At 42.5% G+C, this 22,035-nt stretch overlaps 1 protein-coding gene across 3 annotated transcripts in view; it reads right to left on the bottom strand.

The window, feature by feature from the left end:
* Window positions 1-392: 392 nt before the first annotated feature.
* Window positions 393-22,035, bottom strand: part of FAM76B (family with sequence similarity 76 member B) — a 44,323-nt gene continuing 22,680 nt past the window's right edge. For 2 of the 3 annotated variants that reach the window (XM_074984384.1, XM_074984382.1), the window contains exons 10-11: window positions 21,842-21,887; window positions 393-582 (exon numbers count right to left, since the gene is read on the bottom strand). In XM_074984384.1, coding sequence (XP_074840485.1) covers window positions 524-582; window positions 21,842-21,887 — 105 coding nt within the window. In that variant the 3' untranslated portion in view covers window positions 393-523. Of the gene's footprint in view, window positions 583-19,248; window positions 21,888-22,035 lie in introns of those variants that run through there. The other variant, XM_074984383.1, reaches the window with a different exon arrangement.

The following is a 22,035-nucleotide window of genomic DNA, read 5'->3' on the forward strand; positions in this document are numbered from 1 at the left end:
TCACCCAGCAGTGTGGGGGGCTGGTAGACATGGATGCCCCGGTTGCCCCTAATGCCCTGGGCCCGGGGCCCCCTGAGGGGCTGCAAAGGGGCCAGGACCATGGGGAGGTATGGGTGGGGAGGGGGAGGCCATGGGCCCGGCCTCCACAGGGTGTGCAGGGGGGACCACTGGGGCTGGGCCAGATGCACCTCCCCCAGTCAGAAGAGAGGTCTGCCACGCGGTGGTGCCTTCACTGGTGAAGGTGGCTGGAGGAGCGGCTGCCGGGGAGGGCAGCTGAAGTTCAGGGTGGCAAGGGGGCAGGAGGTGGGGCGAGATGGGCGGCCAAGGCCTGGGATACAGTGTCCAGACTGCTGGCCAGCTGCACCCACACCTCTTGCTCCATTGCCAACCAGTCCTGGAGCATCCCAGTCATCTCTCGCATGACTGCCCAGTTGGAGGCTGCCTCCTCATCCCTCCAGCGCTGTCTCCGGGAGGCCCAGCTGCAGCCATGGGGGAATGCACACTGGGGCGATGGGGTAGCCTCTCAGCCCCCTGCAGCTGTGGCTTGCTCCAAAGGGCTGTGGCAGCTGCCCAATAACAGACCTGTGGAGACAGAAGAGGATGGGGGGGATGGCCCATGAGTGCTGGGTTCCAACCCCGGAGGAGTGGGGGCCCCTGCTCCGCTGGCCCCCACGCTGCTCCCCTGCCACCCAATGCCCTATGAGCCCCATGGGATCCTGGGTGCCGAGAGGTTCCTGCCTGGCAAGGATCAGGCCATATTTGCTCCCCACTCCCACATCCCCAAGCATGGGGGATGGGGGGGAGGGGGGGCCCATTCCTGGCCTTTGTGACATCCTGCTCAATCCACATGTACTGGCTGTGACCTCCCAGGGCTTGGGTGAGGCTCGGCTTGATGAGGCTCTGCTGGGTGTCCTGGAGGGGAGGGTGATGACAAGGGTTCCATCGCTGGAGCCCTTGTCATTGCCCTGGGTCTCAGCGGGTCGGTCCCCATGCAGGGGGCTGGTGGTGCTGGAGAGGCCCACCTCATCCTTGCTGCTCAGAATTGGCAGCGTCCATGAGGTGCTCTGGGGCAGCCACCTCCCTCGGCCCCAGGAACCTGTGCAGCTCCCTGTAGTGGCGACGGTGCACAGGGTCCTGCTGTGCTGCCATGGTGGGCAGGAGATGCAGATGTTAAGTGGTTCATCTAGCAGGGGCAGTCCAAGTGGGAGCTCATGCTGCCCCTGCTTGTGGTACACACTCAGCTTCCTGCTTGGGGTTGCCAGGGAGCTGGTTCCTGTCAGGTGGTCGGCAGGGACCATAGAGCCCTGCCTGGGCTGCCCGGAATGTCTCCATTCTCCAAGGAGGGCCGCCGCCACGGTGGCCCCTTACTTTGAAGCAGTGAGTGCAGAGCATCTTCACCCATCCTACTTTAAAGTTAAACTTCGAAGAAGGGCACTACTTCATTCCCAAGAATGGAGGGGTGACTCTGAAGTGAGCCTTCCTTACTTTGAAGTTAACTTTGAAGTAAGGAAAGTGCATGTAGATGCTCTGCAGGCTACTTCAAAGGAGTCCCTTATTTCGAATCTAACTTCAAAGTAATTTTGTAGTGTAGACACAGCCCATATGAGAGGAGACTCAGTATTGTTATTGGTCCTTGTTTGGTTGTTCCCCCCTTTCCCCAATTTATTCTTATTTCCTTTTGAAATAATTGGAAACCCATCAGTTATTCAAGAAATCATCGAACTGGGTCTTTGCCCATGAAAGCTTATGCTCCAAAATACCTGTTAGTCTATAAGCTGCCACAGGACTTCTTGTTGTTCTCAAAGATACAGACTAACACGGCTACCTCTCTGATACAGATAGAATTACTAACTCACCGCCTACACTGCTATTCTCCATGACAAATGAAGGCCTATTATGAAAGTCCATAAAAAGCTGCCATACGAAAAGTCTGATAAAAAGAAAACATCACTTAGCTGAACAAATAAATACATACCTACACCAAATAATCAGAGGAGAGCGTCATTTGGGATTTAACAACAAACGAAGGTGACCACATGCTAATGGCTCTATTCTGATAACACAAAATCTAACTTGTATGATGCTTTATGGATTTTGCTGGAGGTCTCCTAAAGAACAGTTGTACAGGCTGTCGCAGGTTAACCTACCTCCTAATCTGTATCAACTTGTAGGTGTCATGGTAGGAGCAGCTCTTCCAGAATAGTTAGAAAAAAGGAAAGGGTAGAAGTTGTGTAGATGCGGTTGGCAAGATATAGGGGGAGTTGTGGAAAGGAAGGCAGAGGTGTGTTGTGAGAAAAGCAGACAGATGACATATCAAGACTGACTGGATTAGCAAAGTGGAGGGAACATGAGAAGACCTGGAAGGACAGGGCAGTGGAAGGTATATTAGTTACAGATGATTTACAGATTGGTTCAGTGTCTCCCCCACTATAAAAATCGTTCCGGCACCCCTGAGGCAAGACCTTGAAGGCAAAGCCAAGAAACCTGAAGCAGCAGAGAAGAAGAATGTGAAATACTGAAGAACTAGGACGTTGATCCACATGCATGCATGCCTGGTGTAACTCTATAGACTTGATCTGCGATACATAAGAATCAATGTATATATTCTAAAGTAAACAGAGAGACAGAAGAATGTGGCTCAGGTCCATCCCACCATCCCCTCTTCAACTCTGCTTCACTCCTTGCTATTTTGCTTTTTGCAACTGAGTGCTTTCTCCTACTTTCCAGCTTTCCCCCTCATGCTGAGCCATCCACAGACTGCTCCAAACTAGGCTCCTTAGCCCTCTACCCACCTGCCTCAAAACATTGTTTTTCAAAGTGCTTTTTGCAGCATTTCAAAAAAGAAAAAATATTGGAATTCAGGCACTGACACAGCTGAAAGTATTCCAAGGAAGGCTAACTTGCAGTACTTCCATTTGGCAGGGAAATGGCTGTAATTCCCTGGAGCGTCACACATTCAGATACAACAGTGATGGTCCCTCATGAGTAATAATGGGGATGTACATAGGTCCCTTTATTTCTCTGGTGGACAGTCGTAAGAAAAGCACTAATGAAATCAGAAACTATTTGTTTTTATCTTTACTTTTCTGTGGAAGGAATTATTTCTTTACTTACAACTTTCCACAGCTAATCTATATCCAGTTTGTTCATGTTCGACTGCACACTGTGAAGACTCTCAATAAGCTGCCATAACATACCGTGTTGAGTAAATATTTCCAATTATGCATTTTTCACTAACAAAGTTTCTGCTATGATAGGCTCCCTTTTGAAGTTTTGCTTTCTGAAGACAGCAAGAATTTTAGAGACTGTCACCTCTGGAAAATTTCATGGCAAAAGGGGCAAAGCTGTTTTTCTTCAAATGTGGTTGCTGTTATTGGACATATGAACTCATGATTATGATCAGTTGTGCGAGGAAGTAAATTTCACAGTGCCAAAGAATAGAGGATACCATTGTAGTCAGTTGGGCCAGGAGCTGGTCCCAGATACAAAAATGTAGAAAAAGAGTAACTCGTTTTTTATAACTCGTTTTTATAACTCGGAGTTATAGTGGATAGTTCTCTGAAGACATCCACGCAGTGTGCAGCGGCAGTTAGTAAGGCAAATAGGATGTTAGGAATTATTAAAAAAGGGATCGATAATAAGACAAAAGATATCATACTTCCCCTATATAAAACTATGGTACGCCCACATCTCGAGTACTGCGTGCAGATGTGGTCTCCTCACCTCAAAAAAGATATATTGGCATTAGAAAAGGTTCAGAAAAGGGCGACTAAGATGATTAGGGGCTTGGAAAGGGTCCCATATGGGGAGAGGCTAGAGAGACTGGGACTTTTCAGTTTGGAAAAGAGGCGATTGAGGGGCGATATGATAGAGGTATATAAAATCATGAATGGTGTGGAGAAAGTGAATATAGAAAAATTATTTACCTTTTCCCATAATACAAGAACTAGGGGACACCAAATGAAATTGATGGGTAGTAGGTTCAAAACTAATAAAAGGAAATTTTTCTTCACACAGCGCACAGTCAACCTGTGGAACTCCTTGCCCGAGGAGGCTGTGAAGGCCAGGACTCTATTAGGGTTTAAAAAAGAGCTTGATAAATTTTTGCAGGTTAGGTCCATAAATGGCTATTAGCCAGGGATAAAGTATGGTGCCCTAGCCTTCAGAACAAGGGCAGGAGATGGATGGCAGGAGATAAATCACTTGATCATTGTCTTCTGTTCTCCTTCTCTGGGGCACCTGGCATTGGCCACTGTCGACAGATGGGATGCTGGGCTCGATGGACCTTTGGTCTGACCCAGTATGGCCATTCTTATGTTCTTATGTTTAATTTCCGTAATTGAGGTTGTGACTGAGATCAGAACAGGTTCCAAGCATTGCTGTATACTGGGAAAATAGAAGATGCTTCCATTACCAGATAGTGCCATTAAGTGTGTATTAAAACACATATCCAAATCTGTATTAGATTAATAATGTAATGACTAATTGCCAGTTGTGTTGACTGGGAAATGAAAAGAATTTTGGAAAACTTAAGGTTAGCTTGTAATTCTAATAAAAACAGGAAATGAGCAACAGCCTAAATGTTAAAAAAAAAAAAAAGTGCATGACTCAAAAGTCCAGCACCAGAAACTGCTGCAAGCTTCTGCTCTCGTTAATATGATTCAAAACAGATTACAAGACACTAGCCAAATGCCAAGTTCAAAATCAAGAAAGAGCTAAAGACTAAATATAACCCTGAACTTCCAGACAGCTATTGGAAATGGAACTGAAGAGCAAACGCTATTCTGGGTGGAGTTGCTCCACCCATTCCTCACAAAGGCCAAAGCTAACATACTTGCCAAGCAGGAAGGCAGCATTTGGACAAACACCTGACACGTCTACAAATTCAATGGCTGTCAGTATCTGCCCCGTTGCGCCACTGAAATGCGTACGGCAATTTCTTCAGACTTCCACAGCTCAAGTGTGGAAAATGACCATCAATAAGGAAGGGCTGGGAGAACAAACCATTACCCTGACTGAAAGGGTGGATGTGAAAGTTTATAAATATCTGTATAGGGATCTGTCTGCATGCGGGATTTATTGGCTCACAGTAAGAGGGAGCATGAGTCATTACCAGGTCTAATTTACCACTGTTCAAAGGGCCTATTCTGAGATACTACACAGGTCGCGTGATGCCCTCTTTACACAGGACATCTTTCACCCAGAGCACTTAACGCAATGCTAGGAAGAGAAGTCAGGCCTGGGAACAGAAAGAATAGTGTTCAAATAATCAAGCACTGTGATTGGTTGCTGGGTCATAGGTCTCCTACACATTCTCATGGGCTTTAGATTATTTTCTGTCTTTTACCTTGCCTTATTGAAGGAGAAAATAACCTATATTTTTCCAGGATGCACACCAAAGCCACCAGTGCCTTACGTGCCCAGAAGCACTCAGACCTACAGCTTCTTAAAAAAAAATGGTCCTGAGGAACACACTTGGAAATGCTGAACGCTGCAAGCTATTATTGAGGACCTGATCTTGGCTAGAATTAATACAAGGAATCGAGAACAAGAAGAAGTCTTGTGGCACCTTATAGACTAACAGATATTTTGGAGCATAAAGCTTTCGTGGGCAATGACCCACTTCATCAGATGCATGAATGGGGGGGTGGTTTCAGAGGGGTATTTAAAGAGTGGGGTCCCAGTAAGAGGGAGGGCCAGATCTGACAAGGTCTATTCAGCAAGGTGGAAATGGCCCAGTATCATTAGTATGTATCAAAAGAGGAAAAAACAAGTCAGATCAGACAGGGGGATGTGGGCCCATTGTCAGAGTCTAATGGGGAGATATTAACACCTAGGGCAGAGAAGCTGCTTTTGTAAGGGGCCAGCCACTCCCAGTCTCTGTTTAATCCTTGGTTGATGGAGTCAAATTTGCAAATAAATTGCAGCTCAGAGATTTCTCTCTCCATTTGATTTTTGAAATTTCTTTGTTGTAGGACTGCTACTTTTAAATGTTACTGAGTGTCCAGGGAGATTGAAATGCTCTCCCACAGGTTTCTGTACATTACAGTTCCTGATGTCTGATTGATGTCCATTTATTCTTTGACATAGAGACTGTCCAGTTTGGCCTATGTAAATTGAAGTGGGGAATTGCTGGCACATGATGACATATATTATATTAGTAGATGTGCAGGTAAAGGAGCTCCTGATGGTGTGGTTGATGTTCAGTCCTGTGGAAGTCAATAGTAAAGTTGGGAACTGAACCCAAGATCTCCTAAAATCATACCAAGCATATTAGGCAGGAAGACCTGTTTATTTTTAGTGGTCTAAACAATGACCTGTGCAACAATTAAACACAGTCAGCATTTTGATCAGACTTGCTCTCTGGTGTACAAGCATGAGCTCAAATCTCACAACTCTGGAGAACCATCCATTGTGAGCATATTTAAATAACAACAGGGCAAGAGAAATATCTAACTCTGAAATTCCTTCTTTCTTCTCTCCCATCTTCTTCTACCCATAGACTTAATGCCAGAAGGCACCACCATGATAATTTAATCTGACCTGCAAACTGCAGACTCCTGGCTGACCTACTGAAGCCCTCAAATCTTGATTTAGAGACTTCAAAGTTACACCCACCATTTACTCCTGCTTAGGCCAACAAGTGACCATGGGCCACACTGAAGAGGAGGCAAAAAAGCCCAGTAATAGCAATAATAACAAAAAGAACAATCAGACCTAGGAGAAACCTCCTTCCAAACCCCACAGCTAGACCCTAAGCATGTGGGTGAGACCCACTAGCTGGGCACCAGGGAAAGAATTTTCTGTAGTAACTCAGGGGCCGTGTCTACACTGGCCCCAAACTTCAAAATGGCCATGGAAATGGCCATTTCGAAGTTTACTAATGAAGCGCTGAAATACATATTCAGCGCCTCATTAGCATGCGGACGGCCACGGCACTTCGAAATTGACGCAGCTCGCCGCAGCACGGCTAGTCCCGACGGGGCTCCTTTTTGAAAGGACTCCTCCTACGCTGAAGTCCCCTTATTCCCATCTGCTCACAGGAATAAGGGGACTTCGAAGTAGGTGAGGTCCTTTCGAAAAGGAGCCCCGTCGGGACGAGCTGCGCGGCGGTGAGCCATGTCAATTTCGAAGTGCCGTGGCCGCCCGCATGCTAATGAGGCGCTGAATATGTATTTCAGTGCTTCAGTAGTAAACTTTGAAATGGCCATTTATATGGCCATTTCGAAGTTTGGGGCTAGTGTAGACATAGCCAGGGTGTGTCTACAGAACAGCCTTATTTCAAAATAATGCTGCTACACACAAGCTACATCTACACTACATTCCTCTTTCAAAAGAGGAATGCAAATGAGGGAAATTGAAAATGCAGATAAAGCACTGATTTACAAAACTCAAATTTCATTTGTATACTCTCGTCCGATTGCTTTTTTGGAAGAGGTTTTGAGAAAAAAAGCAGTGGGATTCACTCAAAAAAACCCCCTTTTTCAATAGAACCCTGTAAACCTCATTTCTTTCAGGAATAAGGGTTCTTTCAAAAAAGGGTTTTTTTTTGAATGAATCCCATCTTCCTTGTGCTTTGAAGAATTTACCACTTCCATGGTATTACCGTCCACCAAAGCAGAGGGTCCTCAGATTGCAGACCAGCTTAATAGCCTTGCTGTCCACCTACCTTCTTCATGAATGTAGTAAGTACAGGCACAGTATGAGGCCTTAGGCCCGAACTAAAGTAATGGTCAACACTTTGCTAACAGAAAGCAAAGTTCAGCTGTGAGCTAAAGGAATGCATTGCTCACAGAAGTTGGCAAGAAGAGGGTTGATGTTGCATAAACATATCTACCTAGCATATTAAAGTATAGCATGGTACCAGAACACCCTACCGTGGAACATTCCACAGATAAGAAAGAACAGGTTGACCCATCCCAATGACAAGGGCAAAAGGGTAATATGATGGATACAGTTGTTTTCTTCGAACCAACATGTACAAGGTGAGAGGCGGCACCAGACTATGTAGAAGGGTTGTACCTCAATACACCAGGAGTGATGTGTAAATTGTTTGTGCCTGTGTATAAGAATGTACTCCTGGGGTGTGGTCTGGGTCTGGCCAAGGGGGCAGTGGAAAGTCCTGCCACTAACTGAGCTGAGTCCATTGATCGTGGGTGCATATTTGTAGTATGCCCTGACTTAGACTAAGAAGTCTACAGGGAACTACTATTGTGTCCAATACGGCAATAAACCTGGCCGACGTGCCTTTGCACCTTACTAGACTCTGTGGTCATTGGGGCTTCTCTTCGGGTCTGCTGTGTCGGCTATCTGCAGAGCTGGGGCAGCGCACAGAGGGAACACATGCACGCAGCTGAGTGATACCAACATTGGAGAGAGCAGAGCACCACACTGGTAGCATCTGACAACAATGTCCACTTCTGCTGCATTCAGAAAGCCATGAAAAATGCCCTTTACCATCTCCAGCGGGTATTGTGCCTCCTTCTCTTGGATTCAGACTTACCCACAGATGATCCAGGATACTCAACCTTGATTATTACAATTCTCTCTGCTTAGGAATGAAATCACCAGCTCTAAAAAATCCCAGATCCCAGCAACCCATCTACTTTGCAGCACCAGGCTGTCAAGGGCACATCACTCCTATACTTCATACTCCTTACCAGTTCTCTGTGAAACATAAGGTGAGATGTCAAGGTTTTGGTCCTCATCTGCAAAGCCCTTCCTACCATTAACCCAAATTGCCTGAGAGATGGCCTCTCCCTCAAACGTTGTGACCTCCCAGGAGAGCTACACTGGACTGGAATCATCAAACTGAAGAGTGAAAAGTGCAAGGACAGCAACCTGACCCACAAATCTGGAACTCACTCTCCCAAGAGGCCAGAATAATACTTGCAAAGTACAAATCCCACTTTCCACGGTGTTGAGTCTTCCCATCATAAATCCTCACTGACAAATAAACAAATTGACTACATCCAGTTCCTTGTGTTCTCTATGATTTTGAGAGTCACTCTGATGGCACAGTGCTGTATAAATCTGCAATGTGGTAGAATGAAAAATCCTTTGGGATGGACAGCATTCTGTTGTTTTTAGAGTGTTTTCTGTAAAACTATACTGGGTCCATCCCTATTAATTATATTCTATAGGACTTTTTCCCCAGTGTCATATATATCTTCCCCTGGTGCAACTTAACCAATGATACAAGAGGTCGTACAGCAAAACTTCATCAGCATTATTGAATGCATGAGAAAGCACAGTCATAATAATGGCTAGGTTAAATTATGTACTTTGCAAGCCTTCGCAATAAAATCCAGATTATTGGGCTCTACAGATTGCCAAAAAAGGCTTTGTAGAATATCACACTGCTACAAACTTAATGAGTTTTAGTAGAGAAAAACATAATTCTAAAGTTCAGCAGAAGGTGTATGTTTGTATGCAGTGACTAAGTGTATGTGAGTGGGAGGCAAATGCAGATGGCTGGAAATATGCTACTACTGCTAAACACATATGATGTTTGGTAGCCTGGAGCAGAAAGCAGAAATTGTCTAAAATACAGCAGTTCAGTTGCTAGTTATTGATTGTGATGCTGAGTCACGTATCTTCAGAAGTGCTGCAACCCTTCCCCACATAACAAAATTTTCCATTCTTTCTTAAAAAGGAAGAGATTATATTAAGAATTAGGACCACAGAGAGTTTGCAGAACTAAAAGGGGAACCAGACAAGGGGAAAAAACAGTTCAATAAACCACATTCTGTAAACATTCTGTTAAAAGCAAAGAATTCAAGAGCTGGTTAAAAAACAAGCTACTTTTGTTACACAGAAAAAGAAGCTTAAGTATGTTCCCAAGTGGTTATCCGTGGTGGCACACCTTTGAGACCACAAGTTATTTAGGGAAAGGACTGGCTCACTTTGTGTTATGTACTACTCCAAGCTTGGCTGATACTTATTGAAATTACAATTGACTGGTAAAGAAACCCAGCTTGTGGAGTTTCTATTCCTATCCTGTATCTCTTCTGTACATGACTTTAGCCTTCAGTCAAATAATCTGTCACTCTAAGCGTTGAGAAATCAGGTCTACAGTTATGGCCAATTAACATAATACCCAGTGAAGGGCTCTCATGGGGACTTTTGTGGAATGGTTGCATGGCTGATGCCATTCATGCGAAAATAGAGAGCTGACCATACTTGATTGGAAGAACATTGACACCTCTCTGGGAGGGGAGATTGTAACTGGAAAAAATCCCACTGTTAAATGGGTATGGAGAGAAAACATTATCTGATTGGTATGTCAAAGCAAGGAAAAAATATAGTGACATTTGTTTCAAGCTGTAAGAGAAATCCTGCAACTCTTTATTGTCTGATCAGAGGAGGAGATAAATGGAGAACTGACTCCTGACCTCCAAGGGTTAATCAGTCTCTATGTAGGGAAAGTCATATGGCCAGGACACATACTCTGCAGAACCAGCTTGTTGGTTAGCTGGGGGGAAAAAGTCTGCTCTGTAAGTGGGGTTCTTGGGCCTTCTAGCCACCAACAGGTGTCTCAAGCCTCCACCTAATAACTCAGGCATCCAAATCCAAAGTCAGCTTTGAACATTTTCAGCTAGGTGATATGGCCAAGACCATACAGAATGTCCAAGTAAGTAGTAGGGTTTGTAAGTGCTGATTTTTGCTCTAACACAGGGGTGCTTAACTCTCCACTCCATCTCGGCCCTGACTCCACACCACATCTTCCTCCAACCCCCATCCCACTTCCTTAAGCCTCCACCCCTGCCCCCATCCCTTTCCCTGAGTGAACTGTGTCCTCACTCCTCCCACTCTCTCCTGAAGTCTCCAAACACCATGAAACAGCGGGTTTGCAGCAGTGGGAGGAACTGGGAGGTTTGGTGGAGGAGTAGAGGGCTGCTGGCAGGGGAAAGGCACTGGAGGGAGAAGGGCAGAAGAGGTAGCTTAGCTGCCAGTGGAGGATGAGAACCTCCTAACTTTTCCCCTTGGGTGCTCCATCTCCAGAACTCCCCAGAGTCTGCACCTGTGCAAGTTCTAGAATCTAGCAGTTCCCAATTCTGTGCTCATTTGACTAGACCACTCTCTCTAGAACAGTGTCACTCACAATAACTACTTGAGTGATGAAACTACACCCCTGCCTGCCCCTCCGTCCTCATGGGAAACAGGATGAATGGGCAAGCATGCACTCTTTTCTTGTATTTCATAATAATTAGTTACTGTCTTTTAAAACACCAGGTAGGGCGTGTCTGAAACACCCCAATGGAATGGAACTGGGAGGTGCGCGTGTGTGTAAATCTACCCTCCCACAAATGTGTGTCACTGCAATAGGCCTGAGTGGGAACTGTGTGAATGGGTCTGAAGAGTAGAATTTAGCCCATTTTGTGTGAAAGCAGAGTGGACCCTGACAATCAACCCAGATCACTGGGTGGCAGCTACCAGAGCTAAGTCATCTCCTGAGTAGGTTACAGCAGTGACAGGGCAACAACATTTCTGCTTCATTAGATACATCACCAGTGGTTAATAACCAATACTCCTATCAAATACGGGGCCTGGCTGATCACCACTGGCCTGCTCAGATGGAAAAACAGTGAGAAGTGTCACAAAGTTCCCAGTGCTCAGGCAGATAAAAGAATTAACTTACACTGGAGCAATGACAAGCACTTTGGTTTTATACGCAGAAAAAACTGTACCTAACAACTCAGGGGAAACGCATATGATTTATTTGTATAGGGACAGCTCTTTCGTTAAGAATGGCATTATAAGGCCAAGAAGTACATACAAATGTAATGTAGTTTAGCTGAACAAAATATTTTCTTCCTATTTGAATAATATAATCCTGGAGGCCGCAGCTAAGCCTATAAAGTCTAAGACAAACATTGGATTAAATGAATAGCTATGTTTAATACTATAAAAACAACAATTAGTCTTTGGGACTCGTCACCACAAGCTACTATTGTAGTAATGAGGAATATAAATCACCAGGCTTTAGGGTATGAAACAACTTCCAAGTAATGGGGCTTAGGAAGTAACCTCCCTGCGGACATGTAATTTCGTAACTGCCTACTGCAGGGCCTTTTATACCTTTCACTGAAATAGCAGACTCAGGACACTATTAGAAATATTTAGGCTATTGGTCTGAACCAGGACGGCAACCGCTTTATTTCTAATTCCAGCTTAGTTTGGAAACTTCGCAAAATGCAATGCTCCTCCATATTCATATGTAAGGAAAATGCCAGCAGGAGCTCAATACTGCTGAAGGATTTGGAGAATGTGTCCTTTAAACATAATTCAAATGAAAATACAAAGGTGCACATATGTAATGACTTCCAAACAAAGCCTGATGGGTAGCAGGTGAAGCAGTGGGATGTGTCTATTGTAACCATGTTGTTATGAAGTCACAATTTATGTTATCACCCAGTGTAAGAATTGCAGTCTCACCAATGCTTGAAGTTGTTGCGGGGTTGGGGGAAGGAGGTCCAGGGTAATCATCATCACTGTGTAAGATACAGATCACACACGTCTCTCCGCCTCTGAGCACTGTAGGCACTGAGAGGAAGGATAGTGATTGAACCAGCTGGCTAGGAGCCTTTTAGCTATACAGCTGTAAAACTGATTTGACTAGTTCTGCCCCTCACCCCAGTTCAAAGATAGATCTAAAGCTAGGGTCTAGAGTTATTTTGTGAGAACCTACCTTGGTGGATACTGAGATACTGATGCTAGGCCTAGAGCTGAAAGCATTATAAACTCAAATCACTGGCAGTTGAAGCCATGGAGAACTGGAATCACAATACAGCGGGCAAGTAGACAGGTGAGTGGCAGGTCGCTGGCAGGAGCGGGTGACCGGTAGAAGAAGCTGTAGGCGGCTGGCAGGAGCGACCGGCAAGCAGCCAGTAGGGCAGCTGGCAGGAGCAAGCAGAACACAGGACCAGCATGAAGATACCATTTCCTCAGGCTCAATGAGGGAATACATCAGGGTGATGTGTCAGGGCCTGCACAGACTGGACAGAGTTGTATGTGGGACATTTGAAGGGGCGGAGGGGGTATGGAGAAATTTGGATATGTGAATGGGACACTTACTGTGTTGGACTGGCAAGCCTGAGAGAAAAAGGACACCCCTCAGTCCATTTGAGCTGGGACAGTTACTTGGGGATTAGTGATGAACATTGGGTGTGGTATTTTCCCAAGGTAAGGCCATGTGACTTCTCTGCTTCTTTCATTAAAAGTTTCTTTTCTACACTCAAACGCTGTGCTTGTGAGCAGAGAAACATCGCCTCTCCGCGGCACCTGGGGTGTTTGAATTCCCCAGGCTTCTGGGTGGTGGGGTAGTTAAGCCAGTTCTATGCGACATGGATGAAAAGGAACCCCTGTCCATTGAACCTGGCCCTGGTTGCTGCCGACTGCTTCTGGCAGAAGGGTTACACATTAATTTCTATTTAGTGTCTTACACAACTCGTGTATGTCAATACATAATTATAGCTCCACTTGAAGAATCGTGGGTAGAGTGTCATGCTAAACATTTGTATTAGCCTCTACACAGACCACTCTGTAGACAGATTAATTTTCTTTGCTCAATACGGAGTAGTAGATAAGTGTTATTCTCTTACTGGCCCAATGCCTCCTGAAGTATTTATGCAACAGCTTTAATAGGAGAGACTAAGGGACCACTTGAGAATATGCCAGTTCAGTGGTTAGAGCCCTACTCTCTCTCAAACAACTTAAGTGCCTAAGGCACCTGACTCTGGAAGAGGGGTGCACAGTTGTGGATAGCTAGCAGAGCTAAGTCCAGGGTGCAGTGAAGAACTTAGGTGCCTGCCTACCTCCCTGAGAGGGAAAGGATTTAAAGATACACTCTCCTCCTTGTCCCTGCCTAGCATGTACGTTTCAGGGACCCTATTTTAAGGGTCTTGTCTCTCTTCTTTCATGGGAGGAGCCAAGGCATTTAACACAGGCTCTATGGATGGCAGTGTTGTTGCTGTAGGTTTCTAGGTGCCTAAAAGTTAAGCGTTCCAGGGTGCTAGATTTAAGACAATTTGTGCATCCAGGTTTAAATCACTTTTAAAAATGAGAAAATTCTCAGAAGGCTGGAGATCCCCAACAACTGTATTAAAGACAATGAAAGGCAAAACAGACACTCAAACTTCTTGCTGTTATTTTCACAGTACAAAATTATGTCACATTAATGAACAGATTAGCAAGGGAGAAATAGGTGAGAGGTCACTGTTTCATGCCCCACATGCTTGAAGCTTTCTTCCCAAAATAGCTCTTGAAAATGTGTCTCCATGCAGATAACATTGATTACAAGCTCAGTGCACTATAGTTATATTTGCAAAGTAATCCCTATTTCAAATTTAAAACTAACCCCTACATTGTGTTTTGCTTACAAATTAGATTGTTAATGAAAAATTAATGCCTCTTGACTTTTTCACATAACAGAACTGAAAACAAGCAGCAGAAGGCTCAGAATTGTACGACTATGGCAATAACTGCTGATAATACTCAATCAGAAATGTGATAAATTGACCTTAGACAGCAATTCTTCCATGATACAAGCACATATCTAATAGTCCGCATTAGCTGACACTATTTGTTTTACATTTACCATGTACAGATTCCAGGCTCAGGTCTTACTGCTCACAAAACATACACATAGCATACATAAATACCTTGCATAGCATGTGGTGCTGCTGATGAAAAGGCTTGGTTGTTTAATAATATGATTGTCAGAATTGAAGTTATTATGCACTTAAAGCTTCTTGGGACTTAACTGAAGTAGACCCCTGACTTTTTAAATGAGGCCTGAACTGTATCCTTTGTTGGCAAGTTTAGATGATCTCAAATATTTCTGTGAGGATCAGAATTATGTCAAATGAAGGCAGGGGGAGAGGGAGGGAGAGAGGAAAACAGACAAGCCTAAATAGATTTAGTGCCACACAGCTATTGCTTTCACCTGCATATACTGAATCTGGGAATATAAACATTTAAATTCCAAATTTATTTATTTCCCTCTTGCATAGAAATTGACAGCACTATCCATTGGCTAATGCCAAAGCCTGGGCATCCAGAGAAGTACCCTTTTTGCCAGTTCTACCATTGCTTTGCTGCTTGACACATGAAGTGTAGCATCAGTGTTGTCATTTGGGAGAACCCTAGCCCAGTACTATCCCCAGTACAGACTGGTAATTTGGGGTAGTGGCACAATTTGAGAGGTCCCACCGCAATGCAGAGGAGAGGTGGAGAAAAAGACTGGCAAAAACTGCCCACCACCCCTCCAGTAGCTACCAACACCTGCTGCTTCTGTGATAAAACCTACAGATCCAGAATCCGGCAGATCAGCCATCAATGGACTCAAGTAGTTGGGTACTATAAAAATGTCCTACTTGTTATCGAGCGACCGGCAAGAAGAAAGCTGCTTGACAGTGGACAAGTTCTCTCTGGACCTCATAAAATGAGGACATATTTTTCTCAGAGTATGATGATTGAAGATCTGTCGTTCAAAAAAGGTCATTATTTAGATGATTTAATTACCCAAAATAACTTCCATATTATACTTTACAGAATTTCAACCACAGATCTAAAGGATATGTAAGCAGTCAAGGTATTTTAATTTTGGTGACTTTAGAAGGATGGAAAATTCCTAGCTCTCCAAGGAAATCTCTTGTGTTGCTGCTGGATGTGTGCAGCAATACATTTTACAGAAATATGCTTCTGAGAAAAGTATGTGGTTTAAGCAACACCTAGTGGCTAATACCAAACAAGCAGCCATTCACATTCAGCTCAAGGCTCCTTTTTAAAATAGCGTTTAGCTAATAAGGACAAGCACTTGGGCAAACTCCACAATATGCTTTGTCATCAACATTTAAGGGAGAGTTTGCTAAAAAGACAAAACTACATGTTGACAGGCACTCATCACAGTGTCTGAAGTGGCTCACAACTCTGCCTATGCAAGGCCACATGTCAAAAACACCTCAAAATTAGTGGTAAATGCAACTAGATTTCCCCCACCAATTAGTAAATGAAAATGTCCAAAGTCCTGTTAGTCTTATAATGAAGTCACGAACAGTCCATTTTCCACCCAGCCAATGGGATCAATGGCAATTTACAACAACAACAACAAAAATCACAATAATATTCAGGTTTTACCTAGTCCTAAGAAACCAGTTACTCACCCAGCTTAATTCGTATCTTTGATCTCACACTAAACACAATACCAGGAGCCAATTCTATGTCTGTTAGCTAACCAAAAGGAAGGAGAGTTATTGAAAGGCTAGAGCAGGCTAGATGGAGGAAAGCAGTGGGGAGTGGGAGTCAAGTTACTTGTAAGGTAAATAAAAACATTTATCCTGCCTCAAGTGTGTCAGCGGGATAGAGTGATCTCTTTTCAAGTGAGTATTTGTTTTCACCCAGTTTTTTCCTGCACATACACACCAAAGAAATACTTGTTTAAAAATACTCCTTTCGCATGATGCACCTCAGCAACAACATTTGCTCTTTAATACATACAAGCCACATTTATGCTGTCAACAACTATCAAATGTAGAATTCTGCCATAGGAAAGCTTAAAAGTAAAATGCTGCATTCGCTAATGCTAGTGTAATACAATGAAACAGAGACCTGGCACATTTCAAGAACTCTACAGAAAGGAGGTCTTTGCCCATGATGGCTTATGCTCCAAAATATCGGTTTGTCTATAAAGTGCCACAGGACTTGTTGTTTCTATAACGGGACATGTATAGTAAAAGATGCTGTAGTAAACTTTTTACTCTGCTAAAGATAACTGATCTGACACACTGTATTCAGTACAACTTGTTTAAAAAATTAAGGTAAATTCAGCACACATCAGTCCGCCAAGAACAGCAATCTCGTGTATACGTAACTTGTGCCAGTTTAAAAAAAAGTCAGATTTCATTAAACAATGCAAAACCCTGTGCATGCATTCTTAACTGGATTTGTTAGTTCAGTTTGTGTCTCAAGATTACTTACACAGGCCCTACAGATATAAGCCAGATTTAAAATGTATCACGATCACATACGCAACTGATTTAGCTTTAAAAATTGCAGTTAACCGGAGACACAAGGTGGGGGACATGAAAGCTCATTGGACCAACTTCTGTTGGTGAGAGTGAAGTTTGAGAGCTATGCAGAGCTCTTCTTCAGCTCCAGGCCTGACCCAAACGCATTGCTCTGTTGAGAATGGTTTCATTGTAACGATGACAGGATTTGTAATAGCAGTGTTTGGTTCCTAGCTAAGTCAACCGAAGCAGCAATCATTTATTATGTTCACATTTGACTAAACATACTGAAGATTGAAAGATTAATACAGTAAATTCATATCCAGCATTGTATTATCTGTGACTCTCAAATAATTGGCATTATAACCATAAGTAATTTTAGTTGTCTTCCATTAAGTAGAATAGTGAAAATACAGTAAGCACAGTATAGTTTGCAATGTACAATACTACTGTCAGTAAATAAAGCACTCTGCATACATCTGTCTGTTTCTTAATATCTAATTATTTTTTCTTTAGTGTTATGCATGGCTAGGTATACCTCTCTATTATCCAGAATATTTGATTATCTGATAATCTCCCGGTCCTGGGGCTGCTGGATATGAAAGTTTACTGTATCAGAGCCCACCCTACAATGGAATGCAGGTCAGGTTAAATTGATTCTAAATTCACAGAAGACCTGACATTAGCTCCAAGGCACTATATGTTCATACACCTATCCAACTCATTTCATAGCGTGGGGATGTGGATGGTTCATATAATCAGAGTTTCCCTGAGTGTAGAGCAGACTAAAAAAAACAGGGAGATGCTATTTTGGAAAGCTGATGTTAAGGGCAAAGTAAATGGCAAGGAAAAAAAAATAAAACTACTTTCTCCTCAGAGAGAACATAAGACAAAATGAAGTAACCATATTTTGAAGGCAAAGCAGGTGCAACACACAAATAACCAACAGTTTAACTAACAACGTATGAGGAAATTCCATCAATCTGAAGGAATCTTTCTGTAGACTCCCAGTTTTACAGCATCTCTACATTTTAATTGAATGCTCAAGTAACTTAGACACTAAAGGTGATAGGCAGCAAATCTTTTGATGAGGGCTACATCTCTGTATGGGAACTGTATGGCATACCATGAATACTGATGAAATCTGGGGATGAGGTGTGGGCTCCAAAGTGGGGGAAGAAATGAGAGTTCAGGATGTGAGAGATGCCAGGCTGGGATAGGGGATGAGATGCAGGAGTGGGTGAGGACTCTGGCTGGAAGTGTAACTGTAAGATGGAGACAAGGATGAGGGGTTTGGAGCGTAGAAGATGCTCTGAGTGGGAGATTAGGGGTTTGGAAAACAGGGAGGTGGGGCAGGTCAGGCTCCAGGCAGCACTTACTTCAAGCAGCTCCCAGAAATAGAAGCTTGTCCCCTCTGTCTCTTATATGGAGACATAATCACAAAGCTCTGTGCACCACTCTGTCTGCAGCATCACACCAGCAGTCCCCAGCCAATGGAAGCTACAGAACCAGCAGGGACTGCATGTAGAGTCTCCTGGTTACCCCTGCTTCTAGAAGCTAATTGGAGACACAGCACATGCAGAGCAGGACAAATTCCGACCTCCAGCACCAGCGTGGGGCAGCCCCCACCCCTCAGCAGCAGTCGGAGGGCAGAATAAAATCTCTGATGGGCCAGATGTGGCCCTTAAGTTTGCCCACCCTTGTACTATAGCAACAAATGGGGTGTTCCCCATTGCTGTGGTAGCCCTCCCCTCCACACCCCCTAGAGAGATAGTAGTTAGGACAAAAGGAAGACTTTTTCTGTAAACAGAACTGCACCAACTATTCGGGTTAAGGCAGCTTAACTACATTACACAGATGTGAAAATTTTCACAGTCCTGAGCAATGCAGCTAAGCTGGCTCAAATTATAGGTCTAGACAAGGCCTATGTCTGTTGAGTTACACATTTAGTCACTCCCTTGAGGCTGTTTCAGGCATAGCACTCCATACGTTCTAACAGAATAGAAATAATTTTACATGTGTCCCTAAAGTAGATAATTATTCCAAAACTACTACTTATTGCAATGTGAAGAGTGCCCCATATACAAATTTCTGTAGCATTTTTCTTCTTTGAACACACCCTTCACAGCTCCCCTTAAGTGTGGGACTGATCTTGAAATCCAGTTAATGTTTGGAACTACAGGTGTTTAAAACATGTTATGACTTTCTGTGCAATATAAAATGGTCAATTAAATGTTTTGATGTGCTTTTATTGTGAAATATTGGATTTAGAAAAAGGTACAAAATGTCAGTCAAATGTGTGTCAATACAGTATTTCAACAGTCTATACATGTGGACAGCTGAATAGCTTCACTGCAGAATGCATATTTAGACATAGTATCTAAAAAGGGACTGCAATATTCACAGACTTAAAAAACATAAATAACTTGGGCCAAAATGGCAATCACCTGTCAATGCTAACTGACAACTGAAAACAGGCTAAAAAGCACATTACAGTACAACATATCTCCTTGAAGATCCACATTTAGAGAACATCAGTTCATTATGTATACTCAACAGCTCCAGGACAGCATTCATCAGGACTGGGATTCAATTAGCTCCTTTACATTTTTAAAGTTAAAGTTAGGTTACAGAATAAAGAGATCAGGTATCAATTAAATACTGTGAAGCCCCTAAATGTTTTTAGCACTGGGATCTATAAAGCTCAAATACTTATAAATATTGAACTTTAATATGAGTCTTAAAAAAAAGAACCTACACTGCAGCTCAAGCAGGTTTGAATAAAAATTACTTAATGGGATAATATATCAATTTGATGAGCATGATTCTGAGTTTGGTTTTAAAACCACATGCACCATGTACTGGTGTCCAGTAAACTGCAGAAAAAACACATGGTATCAAAATATTATTTTGAACAAATGGAAGTCAGGAAAATAATTTAAAAAAAATCTATATACTAACATCCCAATGGAATAGCAGCAGCCATTTTGAATCTTAGCTGTATTAGTAAGTTTAAACAATTTTTTTTTTTATAAACTTACAAACCTGATTTTCATTTAAAAACCCAAATACATCTTCACTATATGAAACCAGAGCTTGATTTTTCAAATTGCAACTACTCATTAGTCTAAGTCTTGTCTAAACCACTGAAGTTGTTCACAGTTCAGCAGCACCTGGATACCTAGCCAGAGGACTATAACTTTTCAGTCCTCCAAGCAGCAAGATATCACAGACAATAAGCTAACTGAAGTGCGAGCAATTCCCGAGACATTAACTCAATATCTGCATCTGAACTAGAGCTACCATCTGACAGGTGGCTATTCCAAGTTATGCTGGTTTGGAATCTACCTTCCTAAACAGTGTACCTCCAGTTATGAGAAGCTGTTTCACCCTGCCAAGACACTTGTACTGATGTCCATTAGGAGCAGAGCTAAAACTGAACTATACTGAATAGAATTATAACCAGAAGATTCCATTTGAGGGGTTAAACAATAAGCTTTCATTTGACACCAGATCCATTCCTTTTGTGAACATAATGACTGTTACACTTTTGGCTATTGTTCTCTCACTGTATTTTTTATTTAGCAATATATGTGCTGATCTAGTTACTTTTTAAGTGACTGTCACAACTAAGTTCACTTAAAACCAAGACAAAGTGAATAGGCATGTTTTAAAAATGAAGTTGTACTAACTATTCTGCTAATTCAAGACATAACATTGGGAGTACAACGCAGGCTATGGAATTAATAATTTGGCATTGGGCCAACAGAGAAAAAGATGCATAAAGCATCATAGTCTAGTGTGGCAAAAACATGCAATATTGTTTATTTGGGAAGTGTTTGTCGTAATAAGCACTAACCAGACCCAACAAACCCCACAGATGCAATCTAATAAGGTTAAAAGTCAATACACTGTCCATCAATTAGCTAGCTCTTAATTCTGCTTCAAGCACTGTACTAGAAACTTTGACCTTTGTTTCTGATTTCTCTGTACACACATTTATATTTACACGCACAGAAACATTTATTAAACATGATCTTAAAACATTATGTACAAAATACCAACATTCCTATAAATAAACCGTTGGAGAAAGGCACTTGCAAGAAAAAAAAAAAATCTACAGTAATGTTACAAAAAACTGCACTTGCCTCTGTTCTGTACAATAGATAATCTTTCAATAAATTCCTATCACAAGAATGTAAAACACTAGTTACTTGTTATCACTAAGAATAAAACTGTTACAATTGTATTTACACATGTATACAGCTTTTGAGTTTCATTTAAGAGCACCACGATTTCCAACCTAAATGTATTATATTTTAATATAAAGCAGAAGAACAGTTGCCAGAAACCAGTGTCCATATTTCTATTCCAAAAAAAAGTTGTCCTTGCAGATTTACAAACCTGAATCTGAACTTTTGGCCAAAGTTAGCACAGTAGAAGGAATTCAATTGCTGCTTTGAACTTGGGGAAAAGTACTCCTACTTTGTTATTGCATGATGTGTTTTAAAAAGAGCTTTGCTGTATTACCCCTCTGCAATTGGTTAATACTATTGCTGGCAAAAAAGTTCCAAATATAAAAAAAATAAAAAAATTCTTCAAGCCAGTTGAAGTAGGTTATCTGAACAGTTTAACTAAAAAGCTGCACATTAGTTATAAAAATGTGTACGAAACATGCCGATTAATCTTGTGTGCAAAAATATTTTTCCACTACATCGAATTTTAAGGGCTTCACAGAATTACTCAAATTTACACTGAGTAGTAATCCTCACGTGAGTAACCAATTCCTCATGGAGATGTTAGTATATTTCCACTTTTATCAAACTTTTTACCCTTTGACAATGCCGCAACCTGTTTGAGCAGTTCTCTGTTTTTGGCCTGTAATACAGATTAAAAAAAAATAATTATAGAAACATTTTCTCCTTTGTTTAAACATTACTCTTTTGAGAAATCCTAATAGTTGCTCTTAATTCCAGTATTATATCCACCAGTGACATTCCAATAAAGAGAACAAACTTTTGAAAGC

The sequence above is a fragment of the Carettochelys insculpta genome, chromosome 1 (assembly GCF_033958435.1).
Source record: "Carettochelys insculpta isolate YL-2023 chromosome 1, ASM3395843v1, whole genome shotgun sequence".
In the NCBI taxonomy this organism is placed as follows: Eukaryota; Metazoa; Chordata; order Testudines; family Carettochelyidae; genus Carettochelys; species Carettochelys insculpta.